The 20,976-nt window shown below is 40.6% G+C and overlaps 2 protein-coding genes across 3 annotated transcripts in view; one reads left to right on the forward strand and one right to left on the reverse strand.

Moving 5' to 3' along the window:
- Positions 1 to 10,463, forward strand: pargl (poly (ADP-ribose) glycohydrolase, like). Its single transcript, XM_055060648.1, has 17 exons — positions 1 to 104; positions 1,386 to 1,877; positions 1,922 to 2,217; positions 3,161 to 3,298; positions 4,012 to 4,104; positions 4,550 to 4,621; positions 4,711 to 4,791; positions 5,397 to 5,557; positions 5,631 to 5,710; positions 5,791 to 5,863; positions 6,637 to 6,712; positions 6,860 to 7,007; positions 7,483 to 7,561; positions 7,646 to 7,754; positions 8,293 to 8,392; positions 8,545 to 8,673; positions 10,081 to 10,463. Exons 1-17 carry the CDS (start codon positions 77 to 79, stop codon positions 10,182 to 10,184), a joined length of 2,259 nt encoding a protein of 752 aa, XP_054916623.1. The 5' UTR covers positions 1 to 76; the 3' UTR covers positions 10,185 to 10,463.
- Positions 10,463 to 20,976, reverse strand: part of ogdhb (oxoglutarate dehydrogenase b) — a 17,834-nt gene continuing 7,320 nt past the window's right edge. Inside the window, exons 5-23 of one of the 2 annotated variants that reach the window (XM_055060646.1) lie at positions 20,181 to 20,296; positions 19,743 to 19,897; positions 19,508 to 19,654; positions 18,694 to 18,784; positions 18,054 to 18,233; positions 17,819 to 17,947; positions 16,695 to 16,874; positions 16,300 to 16,452; positions 16,056 to 16,158; positions 15,441 to 15,569; positions 15,198 to 15,348; positions 14,078 to 14,205; positions 13,799 to 13,977; positions 13,640 to 13,711; positions 13,354 to 13,479; positions 13,184 to 13,256; positions 12,930 to 13,093; positions 12,677 to 12,831; positions 10,463 to 11,767 (exon numbers count right to left, since the gene is read on the reverse strand). In XM_055060646.1, the coding sequence (XP_054916621.1) occupies positions 11,647 to 11,767; positions 12,677 to 12,831; positions 12,930 to 13,093; positions 13,184 to 13,256; positions 13,354 to 13,479; positions 13,640 to 13,711; positions 13,799 to 13,977; positions 14,078 to 14,205; positions 15,198 to 15,348; positions 15,441 to 15,569; positions 16,056 to 16,158; positions 16,300 to 16,452; positions 16,695 to 16,874; positions 17,819 to 17,947; positions 18,054 to 18,233; positions 18,694 to 18,784; positions 19,508 to 19,654; positions 19,743 to 19,897; positions 20,181 to 20,296 (2,552 nt within the window). In that variant the 3' untranslated portion in view covers positions 10,463 to 11,646. Of the gene's footprint in view, positions 11,768 to 12,676; positions 12,832 to 12,929; positions 13,094 to 13,183; positions 13,257 to 13,353; positions 13,480 to 13,639; positions 13,712 to 13,798; positions 13,978 to 14,077; positions 14,206 to 15,197; positions 15,349 to 15,440; positions 15,570 to 16,055; positions 16,159 to 16,299; positions 16,453 to 16,694; positions 16,875 to 17,818; positions 17,948 to 18,053; positions 18,234 to 18,693; positions 18,785 to 19,507; positions 19,655 to 19,742; positions 19,898 to 20,180; positions 20,297 to 20,976 lie in introns of those variants that run through there. The other variant, XM_055060647.1, reaches the window with a different exon arrangement.

A 20,976-nucleotide genomic window follows, 5' to 3' on the forward strand; every position in this document is an offset into this window, starting at 1 on the left:
TCTGAAGCGAACTGAACCGAATCCCTCCAGTCACGTCGAGGACAACAACCGTCAGACAGAACTACACGACGTTCAAATGAACCCAGCGCGGTCTTCGACTGAAGGTGAGTTTTATTTCAAAACGTTTTGCCAAATTAAATGTATTACCGACGACTGCGTGAGGGCGCGCGCCTGTCTCTGGGAGTTTTGGTGGAGGTCAGGGTTCAGGGTTGGGTTCGGAAGAACCTCCAACATGAAGCTAAAGAGGTCAAAGTACACTGGACTGTTTTATCCCTTCACCTCCTGAATGATTGAGATGCTTGAGCTTCGTGCTGCTGAATGTTTTCTGTCGTGTGTTCAGACTTTCAGTTTCTTTATTGCTACTTGGGGAAATTTCTTTCTTGTTTACTTTATTTCTAGTTTTAGTTTATCGCCTAGATTTGGTTCTTTTGTATCTCCTTTTGTGTTTCTTAATATGTTTTAATTATTTAGTTTTTTTTTGTACAATCCCTTAGCTTTTGTTATTTATTTAGCTTTTAGTTCCTTTGATTGTTTTCCATAAGTTTTATGGTTTTTCCTGCCATAGTGCTCCTTTTCCCAGTCCCCCATTTCCTCCTCTCTGGCTGCCCCCACTCACCTGTAATTAGCTCTTCTGATTCCTGCTTCACTTCCACATCTCCCTCAGTACTTAAGATCCTCTCTCCTTCAGTTTTTGAGTTTTTGTTAGATTTTATTTATTTATTTATTTATTTGGTTTGTTCTGTTGTTGGTGTGGGGTTTATGCTTATACTTCACAAAGCTATTCACTATTTATGGAAGACGAATTACAAGATTATTTTCTACAGAAACCCCAAATGTATAACCTACATTCCCGGGACTCAAAATGGAATAAATGTACTCGTTTGCTCACACTTGTTGATTCTGATTCAGAATATTCTATAAATATTGAATAATGGATATTCTATTAAATGTCTTATTTATTGATATTAATCACGTGGCAGATTAGTAGATAAATGTCTGAAAAAGATTTTGTTGATCTTTTTCAATAAAAAGATTTATTACAAAGAGATTTGTTTGTCAGTTAAAAACAGGATCGGTGAAGGTAACACCGATCCTAAAGTTTTTGTCGCAACAAAATACAGAAAACAGACCTCAGATCAAGAAACAATGTAGAACTGAATGTCTTCCTTCCTGTTTCTAGACTGAAAACTTCATATTTTATGCACTGAAACTGTGGCCACAATCATGCTAATATATTATATGTGGTCAAAAATAAGCATCTTATTGCTATTATTAGTACATGTTGGTTTCTGACTGGGAATATCTTTGAATTTACCAAGCTGAAAACAGAGAACATAAAACTCAGACTGCCACTCATCCTGGTCACCTTCTCTTGTTTCCTGCAGACATGGAAAAGAACAAACATCGCAATGACAGCTCCAGGGTCAGAGAAGCCATGCAAATGTTTGATCCTCTGCACATTGAAAAGGAGAAGCCCAAAAGTGAAAACCAGCAGAATGGTAAGGATGGCAAGGATGGCTCACTACAGGCCAGCTCCTCTAATCCATCCACATCTGGACATAGTAAGGCAAGCAAACGCGATGGAGACAGCTGCAACGAGGACGCAAAAAAGGCAAGCAAACACCATGTAGACAGCTGCAATGAGGATGGAGGTAAAGCGAGCAAACACCATGCAGACAGCTACAATGAGGATGGAGGTAAAGCGAGCAAACACCATGCAGACAGCTGCAATGAGGATGGAGGTAAAGCGAGCAAACACCATGCAGACAGCTACAATGAGGATGGAGGTAAAGCAAGAAAACACCACGTAGACAGCTACAACGAGGATGGAGATAAAGTGAGCAAACACCATGCAGATAGCTACAATGAGGATGGAGGTAAAGTGAGCAAACACCATGCAGATAGCTACATGAGGATGGAGATAAAGCGAGCAAACACCATGCAGATAGCTACAATGAGGATGGAGGTAAAGCGAGCAAACACCATGCAGATAGCTACAATGAGGATGGAGGAAAAGCGAGCAAACCCGATGGAAGCAGTTGCAATGAGGATGGAATTGAGGCAGCCAAACACATGCCTGTGGGGACGCCGTGTGGCGAGGAGTGCAGTGGAGTCGGCTTGTCGTGCTGCCGGCTGGATGAACTGAAGACGCTTCCACAGTGTGACATCAAACTGGGAAAACTGAACTTCTCAAAGACTCACACCGTCCTCATAGATGTGAGTTGTTTCCACCTTCCTCTCTGTCTCTTTTGTTCTGAACAAGTAGGACGTCTTCATTTACAGACACCACCTGTTGGAAAAAAAAGAAAAAATATTTGACAGAATGTACCAACAATGGAAAAACGTTGGTACATTCTGCAGATTTTTCATCCAGGCCTTTTTTTTATGCAATATTAGAAATACATTAATAAAATGCTAATAACTAAACATAATAATTTTTTTTAATGAGAAAAAAATACTGCCAAAAATGCAAGAATGATAATGATACATTTTTAGATTAACCAATTAATAATTGGATGGCAAAAGCTGCTTGTTAAGAGATTTTTGTCTTTGATCAAAGTGAAGGTAAAACCACAGCTTGCTGCTTCAGGAATTCTGGGTATGACATATTAACAAATCCTGCAAATTGAGCATTTATCATAAATGCAAAATTTTTGTCTCATGTAGTTTTGGCTGAATTACTGCTTTGAATGTGTTCTTTCATCAGTTAGCCTTTTATTGGGTCTGTCTACTCCAGTTAATGATTACTAAATTAATTGGCGATTACTTTAGTAATCGATTCACCGTGATTAATTTGATGTATCATTTCAATCCAAAATAAAATTAAAAAAAAATTTTAATTACATTTTTTGCTCACAAATGTAGTGATTTTGGGTTCGTCACCATAACTGACTGGGAATAGCTTAAATTTTGATAGTTCAAATACCAGACATACCTTAATATGCGATAATGTAGTCTAAACTGTTTTAATACTAATTTGGAGTTATGTTTCCCAGAGAAATTCCAGAATAATGAACTGTGAAGTAGCGAAGATCCACTGTACATGACATCTCGATCATTAGTTAAGCCATCTAAAAGCACTTATCAAAAGTATCCTTTGATAGCGTAATAATAAAACCATGTTTCAGACAAAGTCATTTCTGCTCTGTTTGCTTTTCAGGTGAATTCCTTCAGAGTCGAGGCGATTGTTCCTCAGGACGGGAGAGACCTGTGGCACAGCAGCTTTGTTAAGATGCCGTGTTCAACATCGAGCTTCTCAACAAAACCAGACACACAGATTGGTCCCCTTAGATTCAAGGTGAAGAATTGATGAAGTGACATTTAGGTGGTGTCATAAGGTCATCTGGACCTTGTGCTTCCAGTGTTTCAGAGTAAAGGTAATGTTTTATGACCTGCTGTGAAGCGGTTAAGAGATGTTTTGCTCTGCTGCAGATGAACGTCTCCTCCAAATAAGGAATATTTGCTTCCCGGGGGGGAATCTGATAGTTTCTAGCAGTTCCTGAAAATAAACGGTGAAGGTTCTGATTAAAGTTAACTTTAATGAAAAAACACCTTCATGTTTATGTCTGTATCAAGACCTCAAATGGACGGGACCCATTTTGCACTTGTTTCATTTACTCACTTTGTCATTCACAAAACAACCTTCACCTGACTCTAGTTGTGTTACCAGCATCTTGTGCTCTTGAAAAAGTTTGACTTGTAGGAGTTTAAAGCGGCAGAAATCAACTTGTATGTTAGCTTGGCTCTCAAATGAGAACTTTTCCCTGATTCTCCAAACTGAAATAGCTCTGACTAATTTTTACCACAGGCAAGATACTGACTGCTCCTAACCACCACACATAACCCTGCAGCTTCCTTGAACTGTTCTTGTGACCACAATTTGTTGTGTCTTCAAATAAGAAAGAAGAAGAGCAGGACTGGAAATATTTTGTCCTCAAATCTCGCAACTTTTGGTGACATAAATCAGATGTTTTTCTATGTTAAAAATGTAAAATGTAAATGACGTTGCAGAGCCAATCGGGCCCGGTGTCGAGGTGGAGCCTGATCTCCGAGCAGCTGCGTGCTCTGGCCAGGAAGAAAACAGCAAAAGCCGAAGAGGTGGAGGTATGGTTGAACTGGGGACGAAACCAAGGACTGCTTTAGCAATCGATTAATTCTGATGATTAATCCATTGATCAGATAAAAACAAATTGACACATTCTACAGATTTTTCATACAAGCGCTCAACCTTTTTCAATTCAATGTTAGAAAGATACTAGAAATAATTTACATATAATTAATTTCCTATTTTATAGTTTTATTTCCTGAAATAATGAAGATTTCCCTGAAGTGAATTTGGTCCAGGTGAGGCTCGAACTGCCACCTGAGGACTTTTGGGTAAAACGTGTTTACAGACAACAATGTGTGTTTCTATCTTGGATGCAGAAACACACATTCGCCTGGATGGATGGATTAGTTGACAGTTTTTCCACTGATTGATTAGTCATTATTAATGCTATGATCGTACTAATTCCCTGATGTTTGACTCTGGTTGCTTGTCTCCCATCAGAAAGCCATCCTCAGATACAACCCCAAGTATGAACGCATGTGGTCTTTTGATGCACTTCAAGGATACATGAAGGTCAGTGGTCACCTCTTAAAGTGACATGATGAGTTTTATGACTGATTAAAGCCACAGGCAGTGAGAAATGTCTCATGCTTTCCTTCTAGAATGACATGGAACACCTCTACGAGAAGCTGTTTCCGAAGATCGCTGCTCTGGCCTTGAAGCTGCCTCAGGAAGTCAAGAAGGTACCAAGTGCACAGAACAGACAGTGAAGAGTCAGAGGCTTAGGCTGAAATTGGACTGAACTCACAAAAACACAGACTGGATTGGACTCATACTTTTAAGTCCAATCTTTAGACTGGACTCGGAATCATTTTTATATAGCAAGGGTGAAATCAAGCCTGGAGGATTAGTTAATTGAGTTAATGGTCAATTTTGTCGCTTCAGTTCGGGTCCAGCAAGGTTAATGTCAGGCTAAGTTAACTGGATCTGTCTTCAAATTGCTCTTTTGTTGCTACGTTGCTATGCAGTAAAACTAAACCGTAATCGGAGAAGGAAAAAAATGTGGCATTTGGTGAGAACCGAACAATAGATATAAAGGTAAAAGTGAAGAGAGACGTATTACTGCTTGTACATAAAACACAAAAGACCATAAAGCCAATGAACAACTGTACAAGCATGAGTCAATATGCGGCGCAGCAGTTTACCGTCCAGCTGCATTTTTGTCTGCTGCGACGCTGTAAGGCAGCCAGACCCACCATGGCGTTCGCTTGTGTGGAAAAGAAAAAGTACAGCAACATTCATCGTATGTTTAAGGTCGTTGTCCAACAGTTTGTGTCTGTGTGTCCAGGCCATCCCTCTGCTGCAGCGCCACCAACCAGCCTCCATCACTTTGTCCCAGGGTCAGATTTCCTGTCTCCTGGCCAACGCCTTCTACTGCACCTTCCCTCACCGCAACACCACAAACCCCAAATCAGAATACCACAACTACCCCTTCATAAACTTCAACAGGTCAGCAGACGCAGCGTCGCCCGCTGCCCCGTCTTTATTTAATGTCCCGACTGATTCTTCTGATTCTGCTCAGATTATTCGGAAGTTGGTCGGTGCGGAAGAACGAGAAGTTCAAGGCCATCATGCACTACTTCAACGTGATGACAGACGAGAGTGAGTGCAGAACCCGGGCGTGCGTTCGCGGGACACGGACGTCGCTGGACGCTTGTGACGATCTGCTGATTTCTCTTCAGAATCCAAGCCGGAAGGCCTGGTGACGTTCGAGAGGCGGTGGCTCAGCGACGCAGAAGCTCCGACCTGGGAGAAGTAATGTCCAATTTGAATTAATACAAAAAAATGAAAACATTCTCACAGCGATGACGCTGTTACACACTCCATTACTTTTGGTAGCATTGATTGAAAAGATTTTGTAAAAAAAAAACCAACAACAACAACAAAACATAAGTTATAAGTCAGTACTTAGCTTTGATAGTTCGTAATTTCTGGAAATCTACCACTGATGACTCTGTGTCGTCATATTCGTCTCTTTTGCTCAATTCTTTCCACTGCTGTTCATCTTGTCAACAGGACATAAGTTGTGATTTGGTATATAAGTGACCTGCGTATCTGTTCTTCCAGAATGAACTGCTTTGTTCGCACTGATGAAGATTTATGGGCCAAAAATGCTAAATGTAACAATAACATTAATAATTTAAGCCAGATCCAGCTGCTGGTGGACACATCTTATGATTTGTGTTGTATTCAGATTCAGTTCATGTGTTTTGTAGAACTCCACTTCTATTAAAGGGGCAGTGTTATGCAAAAGTTACTCTTTTGAGCGTTACAGAATGCCATGTTAGTAACTCGTCACAAACATACCTCAGATTACAAAGTCAAATGTCTTTGAAGCCATATTTGCAGCATTTTTATAATTTGTATAACAAAAACACACAGCACTGCCCCTTTAATGAGAATGACCAGAAGAAGAAGGTATTGAAGCAGCCATATTGTTTCTGTTTCTGTTACACTTTAGAAACATGCAACCAAACCTTTCGACCCGATCAGCTCAGGCTGATCCACACTGTTGTGTTTGCTTGCAGTTGCAGACACACCCTGCACAAGCTGCATGTCACATCAGAGGGTCGGATCGAGGTCGAAGGTGCACATTTGCTTCAGGTGAGAAAGGGCCTGCAGCTGAGAGGATCCACAGCTGTTTCAGCTGAGGCTTGACTGGAGTGTGTGTGTGTGTGTGTGTGTGTGTGCGTGCGTGCGTGCGTGCGTGCGTGCATGCGTGTGTGTGTGCGTGTGTGTGTGTGTGTGCAGGTGGACTTCGCTGCCAGCAGGATAGGCGGGGGTGTCCTGGACTCCGGCCTGGTTCAGGAAGAGATCTTGTTCCTCATGAACCCGGAGCTAATCGTAGCTCGTCTCTTCACAGAGAAACTTGACAAGGACGAGTGTGTCATCATTACAGGTAGAAATGAAACACCTCAGACTAGTTGTGTGTTGTGCAGCTATAGGTTTAGGTTTGACTATGAATAATAAAGTGATTAATTCAGATTGAAATGACCAAGTCGAGGCGCCACAGGGTTAATCAGGAGACAGTAGCCAAATAGTTTTCAGTCTCATTTATTGTTTTATGAATATCTTGGCTGATAAGGTTTGGTATTAAATGGCAATATATAAAAAATTAAAATCAACAACTAATAAAAATGATATGATGACATCACAGTCCAGGATGAATGCTGAATATTTACGGTCAAGTTTATTTTGAGAAATTTTGCAACAATATAAATCAAGGTTTTTTGCCACCTTTCAGCTATTTAAAATTATATTTAAAATCTGGGAAAAAATAAATAAATAAAACCTATATTTCAAGACGTCTGATCAGGCCGTTGCTGTGTCACATCTCACACGTTGCCTCTGTGTTTTTGCCTTCTGTTCCTCAGGTACGCAGCAGTTCAGCTGTTACTCTGGTTTCAGTGACAGTTTTCAGTGGTTGGGTCCTTATGATGATCACCTTGAAAGGTGTGAGGTGTTTAAAAAAAAAAGAAGAAGTAGAATGTTTTCAGTTTGTACTGGTTTTCTGATTTCTTTGAACTATCTCTGCAGAGACGAGTGGCGTCGGCTGAAGCGGCAGATTCTGGCCATCGATGCCTGTCACTTCAAACATCCCATGGATCAGTACAACATGGAGAAAGTTAAACGGGAACTGAACAAGGTGAGATCACTGTGTTTGATCACATTACTCTTAATATCTGGTTTGGAGCTTTGGGTTGCGGATACATGCTTCGCTGGTTGGGTAAACCTTTTCTGTGTTCGTTCTTCCGCATCTTTTTCCTCAGGGGTTCCTCAAGGTTGAATTCTCAGTCCTCTCCTTTTGTCATTATATCTTCTCGTTTTAGAGTTGATCATGGCATCAGATTTATTTCCCCCTTTTCCAGCCATGCTCACTTTAACCTCTTAAAGAACCTTGAGAACATCATGGACATGAATTCTCTGATCTTTAATGAAAAGAAAACAGATGGAGTTTCCTTCAGTCCTAACAGATATTATTGATAAAAATGAATTTAGATTCGTTCGACTGCATGCAGAGGAGGCTCTGATTGCGTGATGCAAAGTGTGTTTCAGGTGTTTGTCCCGCTGGTCCAACTTTGCTCATGCCTGATCAAATGGACTTTGCCATATTAGTTAAATGTACATACATTTCAAGTTTTTTTTTTTTTTTTTTTTTTTTTTGCATCTGTGTGTTTTCCAAGGCCTACTGTGGGTTCAAAGGTCACCATGGTCATGAAGAGCCAGACATCGCCACAGGAAAGTGGGGCTGTGGAGCCTTCAATGGAGACCCAGAACTCAAAGGTAAACTCTGTTACTCTAATGTTGGGTCTGTATTATTATTATTATTATTATTATTACTGTTAAATACAGCACTAAAACAGGCAAATGTTTTCTGTATTTGGCTGCTCTTCATCTGACAGAGTGACTGAGTGATGTGCTGTGTTGGTTTGCAGCTGTGATCCAGCTGATGGCAGCAGCAAGGGCCCGGCGGGGTTTGGGCTTCTTCACGTTTGGAGACCACGATCTGTGCAGAAGGCTGCAGCAGACGTACCACCTGCTGGTCACAAAGAATATGACAGTTGGTGAGGAGCTGAGTTGAAGCTGTAGTGACTATGAATGGTGTGTTAGAGACAACAAGTAAAAAAAAAAACTGTTAAGTTTATTGAAAAACAGAAGTCCCAGCTTATCTTAATGACAAATAATAGGGCAACTTAAAAACAAAAAATACATTGGGAAGACATCAGTTGAAAACTGGAATAATTAACAAAAAAGAATGGCTGGCCCTTCAGATGACCTGTAAACATTTGTCTCTATGAAAAATGTCAGCTTCCCAAAGCTCACCGTAAGGACAGCAAATATATTGGGTACTGTTGTGGCGCAGGGGTTAAGCACAACCCACATAAGGAGGCCAAAGTTGTAGGTTCAATTCCAGGCTGGTGACCTTTGCCACATGTCTTTCCTCTTATCTCATTAGCCACATTACTGTCAATTCACTAACAAATAAAGGCCACTGAGCCAATAAAACCTTAAAAAAAAGAAACTAGTTAAGCTTGAAATGGTAATATTATATTTTAATCATTAAAAAATCAACAAAACTTCAGTAGCAAACCACGCTAATCACTTCAGCCGCTGTCTCATTACAGAAAATGAATTGGGAACAACACCGCCCTCTGGTGGACAAACATACAAATAAAAAATTGATGACTCAGACTTGATATGAAATCTTCACAAAAGTAATCCTTTTATTTCCTGAAAAAAGATACTATAATAATCTGAAATTCTTTATCGTTGGTGAGTTTTATTTTTCTGAAAAGCTTCTTAAATAATAGGTCATCAGTTTCAAAAAACAGGAAGGTTTTACACTGACACAGTTAAGATGAAAATTATTCATATTGGCAGATTTATTTTAAATTAATCTTAGTTTTACCAGTTTTTTTTTCTCCTGATGTTCTGTTAGCAGAGTGACAGTAGAAACATGCAAAAAGTTGAACAGTATGTACAAGAAAAAGTTAGATGTTTAGTGTAGTGTCAGGAAAGATTCATGTAAGAGACAAACTTCTTTGCTGAAGAAAATAATTAAAAATTGTTTTTAAACAAACCTTTAGAAAAATGTTACTGCCTCTCAGAATCAGTGGTGTTCGTGTCAAGGTTGCTCTTCTCTTGCACACCTTTCAGTAAATTACTTGTCATGTAGAAATATAATTTCTTTCTATCTAAAATAGTCCTGATTTAAATTGGGACCATTTTTACTCTGTTATTCTGGTCAGTAGTACAGCAATGCAAACCAATTATGCAAGTAGTTTGGGTCACTGTAAAATTAGAGAATAGTCAGATTCACAATTGAATCATCCATAAGCAGCTTTATTTTTTTATGTAAATGTTGAGCTGTGTCTTTACACATTTTACTATCTACATTAAGAGCAGTAAAGTAACCAGTACTGGCAGAACTAATCTCTTTTTAATCTGCTTCATGTTCTGTTTCTTTTCAGGCCAGCTGTACAGACATCTGGGCAAGTACTGTGATCTACGTAACAAACCCCATTTCCACGAGGGTTTGTTTGACTATCTGAAAAAAACCCAGAGTCAGCTCTGAAGTATCAAACTGAAGAAATTAGTTTATAATGAAGAAAACAATACTTCTGAAATAGGCTTTTTTTGCACATTTTGACACTGTGATTGAGAACAAACGGTAACGCATCAGGACGTCTAAAGCAATTGATCAATCAAATGACATTCACTGTTCTGAGAAGCTGCCAGAGCCTGAATGACCAAACATCCCATCACTGAATGTTTGCTCCTGATACAGGGAGCTTAGTTTTTAGTTCTATTTGTGTTAAAAAGTGAATGTTCTGTAGTGTTATCTTACCTCATCTTATCCAGATGTTTCTGGATTAGAGAAGTTTCAGAATAAACCGAACTAGAATCTTTTTTTTTTTTTTTTGTGCGTTTTAACGCGTTTTCTCTAGTTCTACACTCTGTCTGGATTTCACTACAGCTTTCATTTACAGTACGTTAGTTTGGCTTTCTCAGTGAAATAATTAAACATGTAGTTGTTTTTTCAGCAGCACTGATGGAAATCCTTTATTTTGTTCAAAACATTAAAACAGGCAGCACCAAATGAAAATAAATACATGCTGTAATTCAGAGGTTGTGTGTTTACTGACATATCTGCATCAATTCTGTGACGTTTCCATCGAGACAGGCTATAATGTGATTAAAGAGGGATGTTTTGGACTGGGAAGAAAAAAAAGCCTCGGTGATCTATGCATGTCACAGATCTGTTAGATTTGCAGAAGTGTCTTCAGCTCCTAAGCTTGACTTTGTACCTCAGAGGCAGATTCAGCTGTTGAACTTCTAATGAAACGTTTTTTAAAAACAACAAACGTTCTCAGTGTTGCATTTTTATCCAGAAAGCCTCACCTCAATTAGCTGTACGCATGGAGCAGCAGCAGATCTTCCCATCAACGTTTGATGATATTAATAACAAAAACATTTTCAAATAAAAATTGAATAAAATGATTTGACTGCTTTTATTTATAACAAAACAGCAGCAGAATTTCCTCTCTGATGTTAAAATCACATGTAAATGTTAATTAATAGCTTAGTTGGCAATTTTTCTAAGTTATTGAGTATAAATCAGTTCTTCCTGTCCAACCAGCATCTCTAAAACTTTTAAAATATTCCGTATCATTTTTCTATCTGATTTTTCTCAGTCAAATTCTCATAAAACAATCATTCATATTTTTGCAGGTTGGGAGGCAAACAGTGCTGACAGAGAGGTAAAAATGATAATTTTTTACCATGTTACCAATCTGGCTGTTCACGTCTCTTAGTTTCTGAGGTTTAAATTTTCCCATAACCATCCTTTTAATAGTTAGATATTCTTTAACTGATTATTGTTATTCTGTGTGCCAGCAAATATTCCACCAAAAACAATAAAGGAATGAATCAGCGGTTGTGTGGTTTTCCTTTGGCATCGTGTCTCACTGTGAACACACAGCCTTCATGGTGACGGTGACAGCAGTCTGGTCTGTGCTGTGCTGTTTCTGGGGCCGTTACAGTTTCCCTGGGGAAGTTTCCGGATTGAAGGCTGCGTCCAGTAAACGCTGAAGCTCCGTCAGGTGAGTGTGTTTGTTTCCGGTAGCCGGAGCTGCAGCGGGCTCACGGCCAGCGTACCTGCACAAACACACATGCACTAACATCAAAACAGAAAATATGGGGTTTTTTTGTTTGTTTTTTTTACATCGACCTTGACTTGATCAGTCCAACATGTCTAACGATGCGGCTCTTAAGACACCAGGATACTTCAGTGAGTGGTTCTAACTCAAATGCGTATCGGATTGTCATGTCGCATTTGATCTGTCTTTCACCTCATCAACGTGACACATTCTGAATTCTGCGCCAGAAGAAACCAGAAGTAGTAAATCCTTACGTTAACAATGGATGGAAATCATAATTATGAGATTATGAAAGAAGTCTGTTCCACTACAAAGAATCACATCACAAGCCCACGACTAATTTTGACCATTCTGGATTTCCATGTGGAGTCTTTCAAAAGTACTGCGTGATGCAATAATGCGCAGTTTACTGGGAATGCATCTTGGGAGTATCTGAGAAAGTGCTGTAAAATATTTTCTGTATTGTTGTTATGCTCTCAAACAGGAGCGGCACTTTAAAATGGACTTTTGAGCATTTTCAGTGGATTCAAGATTCCCAGGACTTGGAATTACGATTCTATTTTGAATCAGTCTTTTTTGCATCTTTTTTGTTTGTTCACCAACAATCCTCAGAGCAGCAGCATCCACACTGAGACGTGTGTGCTATTTCCTCATTGTGTGACTTACATTTTACATAGTGGCTTAGAAAAAAAGAAATAAGGAAATGAACGCATGCCACACTTTTCAGATTACTATTTGTTAAACTAACACATTGATAGCCATGCATTTTCTTCTATGCACTACTTTATGTTAAAAATACCCCTGATGTTATTGCCAAGCACTGCATCTTGCTTCTTTTTACTTCTACCATTCTTGCATTTGTTTGGTGTGGAGTGCTTCACACCAGGTCACCTTATGTAAAACTGACCAGATGGGACGTGTGCGGTTTATTGTCGTCCGGAGGCGGGGCTTGACGTAGTCGTAGTAACCCTGGTTCTTATGCTCCTCCTGACACCAAACCAGATCGGCGTTCTGGAACCGATCAGCCTCGGCTTTCACCAGGTCGAAGGGGAACGGCGACAGCTGCAAACATTGCACAAACACGACTTTAAATCTGCTGTGGCATTGATCCAGGCCTGGAGACGAAGTGGGTTGGGTGAAGCGAAGGCAGAACCAATCACCTGCTCGATGCGGACGACGGCGACGGCGTCCTCCAGGCCTCTGCTCTCACGTTCTCTGATGAGGTCGTAGTAAATCTTGCCAGTGCAGAAAACGACCCTCCTCACGTTCTGGGGGCCGACACCTGCGGGCCCCTCATCCGGGATGAGGCGCTGGAAGTGGGTACCTGGTGGAAGAAAATACAGCATAATCTAAAACCTGGACTTTATTTCATTGGCATCATTTCCTGGATATTTTTTTAAAAATCAGTTCTTACCAGGCAGCATGTCGTCAAAGCTCGATTTGGCCTCTGGGTGGCGCAACAGCGACTTTGGGGTGAACACGATGAGCTGTTGTTTGAAAAGCAGAGAGAAGAGGAACACGTTGAGCTTTAGGAGCTGCGTGGGTTTTCACTCTGAGCTGCGGTTCATGGTGGGAGTCGCTCACAGGCTTCCTGAAGGGCAGCAGGATCTGCCTGCGCAGGACATGGAAGTAGTTTGCAGGAGTGGAGCAGTTGGCCACGATCCAGTTACAGTCATAAAGCTGATGCACCGCAAAGTCCCCTGTGACTTTCTAATTAAAAAAAATAATAAAAACCTGATTTCACCGTTGTAAAAAAAGCAACAGTCTCTAATGTTGATGCCAGATCAACAATAGTTGACAACAAATTAAAACATTAGATTATGTTTACATATCCAGAATTTAGTGTTCTTGTACAGGGACACAAACTTACAGGAAAAACATCTGGGTCGTCATTGCACATCTGTAGGAACCTCTCAGGACGGGCGGATGAATGTTCTGGACCCTGGATGTGGGGAAGAGACACAAAGAGTAGAACGCAGCGCAGCAGAAAAGCCCAGAATGTTCTCAGGCGGTGTGTGTTTGTTCCTACCATGCCCTCCATGCCGTGGGGGAGCAGCAGCACTATGCCGTTCTGTCTGACCCACTTGGCCTGTCCGGAGCTGATGAACTGGTCGATGATGCACTGAGCCGTGTTGTGGAAGTCTCCGAACTGGGCCTCCCACAGAACCAGAGCTTTGGGACTGGCCATGGCGAAGCCGAGCTCAAAACCTGCACAGATGGGATGAAAACAAACGCCACCAAAATCATGTTTAGTGTGATATGAGTTTATGGGATGGGAGTTCATAAGTTTCTTACTTCTTCCACTCACCCAGGACTCCGTACTCAGACAGGGAGCTGTTGCACACGGTGTAAGGAGCTTGTTCAGGGGAGATGAAGTTCATCGGGATGCAGGTCTTCTTATCAACGTTCTGGTCGTGGAGAACGTGATGTCGATGGCTGAGAAAAAGAGTAAAAACTATTTGATTTTTTGTGTGTTTTTTTTAACAGGACATTGTGGCCAAAGATATGAAACAATATGTTTAAGTTGAAGAATGAGAATCTGTATCCAACTTTTTTTTTAAAAGAATATATAAAACCATTAGCTTTTCGCATCTTTACGGTCCTGTATGCCACTGTGTGTACTTAGCATATTTTCATTGATTAGCATTTTATAAAGTCCTGAATTTGATTGCTGGTCAAAGAATCAGATTTTCACATAAAACGATGTAATCTAATCAGAGGAATATATTGTGATGTAAAATGTGTGGCCAAAACAAAATCCACCGCCAACAAATTTAATCAGTGTGTATATTTTGTACAAATCAAACCCAGTTACCTTCAACCAGAGCAGTTCATCAACAACCATCAGTAAAACATTTAACATTTACCAATAACATCATTTTCTGGTTTTCCCTGAGGATAATACTGTATTGTGTTAGTCTGGCCTTTGCATTCTTGTCTACTTCCACTTGATTTTAATCTCTCTTCACAGATCAGTCTGGGCTTCTCCCATTCACTTGACTTCCCTCTGCTGATTTCCACAATCGGCGAAGAGACGGAGGAATTGTGAACGGTGACATTGATTTTTTGCGCTGCCTCAGAGTTGCAGTCTGCCTGTAGTTTTAGCGATGGAAGCAGAGGAATTGAACGAAGACGTTTGTGTTGGCCAAATATTGAATTAACATTAACAGACGCCTCATTAATTTCCAGGAAGCTTCATAGCATCAAACTATCTCACGACATAGGTCACGGCCAAACGTTAGCGATTGGGTAACATTTAAAGAGTCCACGCTTCCAGGAAGCAGTCGTTTCTTAACAGCCGAGAGTCCAGAGCCTCAAAGTGAAGCGCAGAACAAGACGCTGGTTTTTACCAGGCTAGGGCCGACTGTGTTGAGCAAATAAACCATGTCACTCAGTATTTACCATTAAACATGCTGTTTTGCTGTTACCTGAACGTCCCCCTTTCTACATCCTGTCCGCTGAGACGCACGTGGATGCCCTCTTTGAGCAGAGAGCCAAAGGCCATGTACTCTCCTAGGGCCCAGTCACACACTCGTTGGCTCACCATATTTGCGCGTCCCTTCAGGATCCGACTCAAGCCTGCGGTGTGATCCAAAAAGCAGAAACAGGAAGGCTCATTAAGGCTAATTCACAACATTTTCTAACAGTCCTAATGGAGTGATGGAGGATACCTCCATGTATCGTGAAATCTTCCACCGGGACAGAGGCTGCGATGTTTCCAATGTGACAGAGCTCATCTTCTTGAATACCAGTGGAAGGACAGCTCATAGTTTTAGGTTGACCATCCAGAGTGAAAAAACCTAAAGATTTTATGGACAAAAGACATAAAAAGTAATAATAACTTGGTGGTGAAGTGTTGTAATTGAGAGACATCATAAATACCACACCACTGCTACAAAACCTGACACTTACACACGTTCTACTCAAATGTCACAACAGCTACCTGATGCTAGCCTTACTTAACCCCATGCTACACTAAGCAGATACTCTGTTGGCGCTGAGGAAGATCCACTCACCACAGCATGCTGAAAGCTTGAGGCGATTCCATCAGCAGTGGAGTCCGACTTGGTTTCTGATCATTTTAACATTTAATTATCTGACTACTTGAAGACACTCACATAGCATGCAAGTTTCAGCGATCATTAAATATGAGAAAAGACAAAAAGTAATTTTCTCAGTTCAGATGCATTAGCAGACTAAATATGCATACAAAATAGGGCCATTCATTTTACTGTGAAAAAAAGAGACACAAATCAACATTTAAATGATTCCTAGAAACAAGTTACCTGGCCAGGCAGAGTCCAGCCAGTGTTTGATGTGGAGGATCTTCTCGTCTTTGGAGTGAGCAAAAGCGTCTTCACAGATTTTGTCGTATCGAGCTATTTCCTCCTAAGAGTCAAAAAGGTTTGCATTTCCGTTTCATAAATAAAAATGTGGAGTTCAAACCTAAAAACTCAATTCAGCCTTTTCAAAGTTTAGGACGGATAGAAATCACATCCTCAAAACGACAAGGCATGCTGGTGGAGTTACCTCGTAGTGTTGTGTTGTGACGACTCCTTCAGCAACGAGCTTCTCTACAAACTTCTGCAAGACTCCTTTCTGCTTCTTTATCTGCTTGTACATCAGCGGCTGGGTGAACATCGGCTCATCCATCTCATTGTGGCCGTTACGTCTGTAAGAAACCTGCAGCAGAAACAGTCCAGATAACAACCCTGTCCTGATACAGGACTGTGAATTCTCATGATTTCTGTGTTATTGTGCAATAATCTATGGATCTATCATTTTAATATTTCCAGCAATAAAATTTGACAGATACACAAGCTTCATTTCTACCATGGCGTATGCAACACTTCTGACTCGAACTTTCAGGTCACAGAGGTTTTGTTAACGGCTTTTCTCATGCAGATGTTTGCTTAAATGTTTACCAGATCCACAACAACGTCTTTATGGAATGTGTTCCTCCACTCTGCCGCTACGTTGCACACAAACATCACGGCCTCCGGGTCGTCTGCATTGACGTGGAAGATCGGCGCGTTCACGACTCGGGCCACGTCTGTTGGGTACGGAGATGAGCGAGCCATCCTGGGGTCTGTGGTGAATCCAATCTGCAGGAAGCAGAGAAAGCTGTCAGGTGTTTTCATGTTTCTGCTTGGCCGACAGCTCGACATAAACTAATATAGTTTCATGTTACTGGCTTAATTAGGTTTCATTACATTTCTTCAGTCCAATTAGAATCATCATGCACAGTGCATAAGACACCAAGAACCTGGCCATAAATAAATAAAAAAAATCTGCATAATTACAGAAATCAAAATAGTGATGTAAGTAAAGTAAAAATATGTCACTATTTTTGCTGTGTTTTAATAGACATAAGGAAAAATAGAAAAGTAAGCTGCAGTTGCTAAGGAGAGAAACAGGAAGAACCTATAAGATTACTGTTGTAGACAAAATAACAGTGATGCATAATTTTACATGCACTTATTCACTACTGATGTAACACTAAGCTTCTTTGACCAAATGAAAAGTATAAAAAATTATAAGTTTTATATTTTGAATTCCATGTTCACCCTGTTACATTTGTCCTGCTTCATAAATAATTTACTTTAAACGTTGTGTTATATAGTCTGTTAATCTAACGTAATGTAACTTAATGTGCAGATGTTCTGCAGACTTTGAGGATTTTTGGTTCTAAAAAGCCCTTTGTAATGAATGAGTCTTCCTCAGAAAACAAACTGTCATGATTAAGCGGGTCAGTTTCCTCTGTGAAGTCAAACCTTTGGTTGTTTTGAGGAGTTTGCATCGATCAAATACAACATGTACTCCTATTCTAGCAGCACTTCTCAGAATGACACCTAGTTCTGAATTACACTCCATGTTGATACAGTTACAAAAAAACCAATACTGAGATTTTCTGGGTTTAGGTAAGTAACAGAGAACACGAGGATTTCAAGGCATTTGATTTATCAGACTGAGCCGTCCATCTTAAACCGGATAAAAGCCTTCTGGTGAATAACCTTCTTTAACTCCTTCAGGGTTCACAAGTGAATACCTGGTTGTTGACCACCACATGGATGGTGCCATGGGTGGTGTAGGACGGCAGGTCCGAAAGGTGGAACGTCTCGTACACGATGCCCTGGCCTGCGAACGCAGCATCGCCATGGAGCAGAATAGACATCACCTGGAACAGTTTCCAAATTCAAAACCTAAAGACAGTCCTTTTCATTAACTGTCCTAAAAAGACAGTTCATGAGATTGTCTTTTTATGAACTCGTTAGGCCGCTCACCCTCTTCCCCTCTGTGTCTCCAGAGTAAAACTGCTCAGCTTTGGTCTTCCCCTGCACCACTGGGTCCACGGCCTCCAGGTGGGACGGGTTGGCCACGAGCGACAGGGTGATGTACCTGTCACTGACTCGGTTCCTCCTCCTGTGATACATGCCTAAATGATATTTCACATCTCCTGAGCCCTAAACACAGACGGTAAACGGTTACAGCTCATGTGTTTAAGCCACAGTGATCCATAAGTCTAAGTGATGACTTCGTCTGGTTTTCCAATTTGGAGGAAGCATTTCTTCTTATTAAATTTGACCTTGTGCTAAGACGCTTTTACATGTATTTATTTCAATAACAAGTTGATTTGAAAGTACTACAGTATGGGGGAAGCTAACTGGGTTGATGTCTTACTCTAAACCAGAAGAACCAGATATTCCTGATGCTTCTGGCCTCCTTGCAATAGAAAAATAAGTATAAAATGGTATTTTCCATGGTTCCATAATGACACATTTTTGTGTTAAATCTGTGATATTTAGAAGAAATCATTTTATTTATTTTTTTAATATTGCGCTCCAAAAATTAAAAGCATGTAATTAGTTGGAGTCAGTTTTATTAACGTTTAGACAGACGTCTGAGTGGCTTTGTTGTACAAACCTCATCAGCTGCTTCCAGCTTGGAATCGAACTGACAGAAGATTTGGTCCAGGTCTTTCCGGATGACGTTGGCCAGAACGTTCAGCCTCCCTCTGAAGAGAATCATGGGGGGGGGGCAAGCAACTTTTACTTTACTTTTGCCTCCCAGCAAAGTATCCAGATTTTTTGAAACATTTCACATTTTGTCATGTTGCAACTACAAACTTCAGTGTCTTTCATCTTTTTTATTTACTTTTTTCTTTTTGTTTTGGTGAAAGACCAATAAAAAGTACATACAGTGACGGCAGGGAAGGGAAATGCTGTACAGTTTTAAAGATGTTTTCCACAAAAAAAAATGTTAAAATGTGGAGCACATTTGCATTCAGTCACTATGGGTCACCACTTTGTAGGAAGTGTTTTTGCTGGATTTGCAACTTTACAAAAACTAAAAGAAAACATTATACTTTACAAACCATCTACAAACCATTTAGAAACGTCATAAGGTGCCTCTAGCGATATTTAAGTGAAGAATCTGTGGACATGAGTGTCATTTTCATGGTTGGGGATTTTTTTAAGGAACAAACCGGTTTTTGGAGCAGATTAAATTTGCATTTAGAGAAAAAAAATTAAAAACATTCTTCCACTTCAAAATTATGCACACATCACATAATGCATTTACAGTTGTTTCATGGCAAAACATGAAGAAGTTCATACTTTTTTTGAGAGTCTTTGAAAAATGCATTACATGTCTTCTACAGGCTTCAGCTTGGTGAACAGCAAGAGAATAAAAAGACTCCTTGTGTGCGTTAGAGGACACCAGGTGTGTCTGTCTGTACCTGTGAGGCATTCCCAGGACCACGCTCTCCACTCCGCACTGACTGGACCGGTCGATGATGGTCTTCAGGGCCGGGATGAGCGATTCGCAGCCTTCCAAGCCGAAGCGTTTCTCTGAAGACCACTTCCTCTGAAGGAACTCCTCGAACCTGCCAAAAGTTGTGACCACTGTGACGCTTCACAGAACTCTGGCTTCATTACCTCTGGACTCAGAGCGTGTAGAACCCACAGACTGACCTGGTGGAGCGGATCATCCTGCCCAGCAGAGTCCTCTTCTCTTCCGAGGAAAACTGCATAATTCCTGGAGTTTCGAACTTTTGCCTGATCCACTGGCACTGCTCTACGTCATTTATGAACATGAACTCCACCCCGATATGCTGACAGTAGGCCATCTAGAAAACAGACATGAACATGTATTGGTTTGAGACAGAGCTGGGCTATAGATAAATGGTGGATGATACTACAGGATTGTTGATGGGTTTTTTTTTAAATAGGGCTGAACAACAAATCAATAACAATACATGTCGCGACCGCACGTCATTGGAATGTATGTAAATATTCCTATAAAGTAGAATTATATTAATACAAAAGTGTTCCAAGTAAATGTCCAAGTTGTTTTTGACACAGACGTTTTGAAGCTGTTTTAATGTGTGTGTGCACTAATCAGAGCTCTACCTCAAGGCGGCGAATGATCTCTCTGAGTGGGAGAGCGTTGTCATTGCCGCCAATGAAAGTGCTGGCGGGGAGCCGGAACACCTTGTCCAGGTCACCCTCAGTCAGGCCGTACGAACCTGGAGCGAACAAGAGGCACAGGAAACTGAATCGAACTGAATCTAAACCAGATCAGTGGAGCCATGTGGAGTGGAGCTGATTTAAAGTAGAATGGCAAACCTGAGACAGAAACAGAAACTAAGAACAGATAAAAGTTTAGAATTTCTGCCTTTATCTTATCCAGTATGGAAGATCACATTCACTGACAGACTCCTGTTGACATGACTTCTCACATGAATAACACCTACATATCCCCCCCAACCCCTCATGTGGGGCCAAAGTTGCACCATTCTTGAATTACGGTGGACCGAACAGACCTACAAATGTCCAGCAAGAAGCACTTTGGACACCCTGATCTAAACTTTCTTTATCACACGATGCGATAACTCACTTAACAAGGAACAGAAAGTCCAGAAAGTTTCCTCAGGGTTCTATGGTAATCATTTATTATGTTAACAACTCAAACATTAACTTTATGGATCTGCGAGCTCCTAATTACATTCTTAAAAGTTTCCTGGAAAGCAGGAATTTAAATCTGGACCAAACCTCCAGAAAATTGTAAAGCAGCCGGAACACTGAGTTCCTTTAAATCCAGACTAAAAACCCACCTGCTTAGAGTTGATTTTGAAACATTATAAATGAAACATTAATCGACATTTTGATGTGCAACCATGACATTTGACAAAATGTATTGTTTCAA

The sequence above is a fragment of the Poeciliopsis prolifica genome, unplaced genomic scaffold (assembly GCF_027474105.1).
Source record: "Poeciliopsis prolifica strain line A6 unplaced genomic scaffold, Auburn_PproV2 SCAFFOLD061, whole genome shotgun sequence".
Taxonomy (NCBI): domain Eukaryota; kingdom Metazoa; phylum Chordata; class Actinopteri; order Cyprinodontiformes; family Poeciliidae; genus Poeciliopsis; species Poeciliopsis prolifica.

Coding starts and splice junctions, on each gene's coding strand:
- pargl (XM_055060648.1), top strand. CDS start 77: ATGAACCCAGCGCGGTCTTCGACTGAAG. Junction 3,299..4,011: donor TTGGTCCCCTTAGATTCAAG/GTGAAGAATTGA, acceptor ATGACGTTGCAG/AGCCAATCGGGCCCGGTGTC. Junction 8,674..10,080: donor CACAAAGAATATGACAGTTG/GTGAGGAGCTGA, acceptor GTTTCTTTTCAG/GCCAGCTGTACAGACATCTG.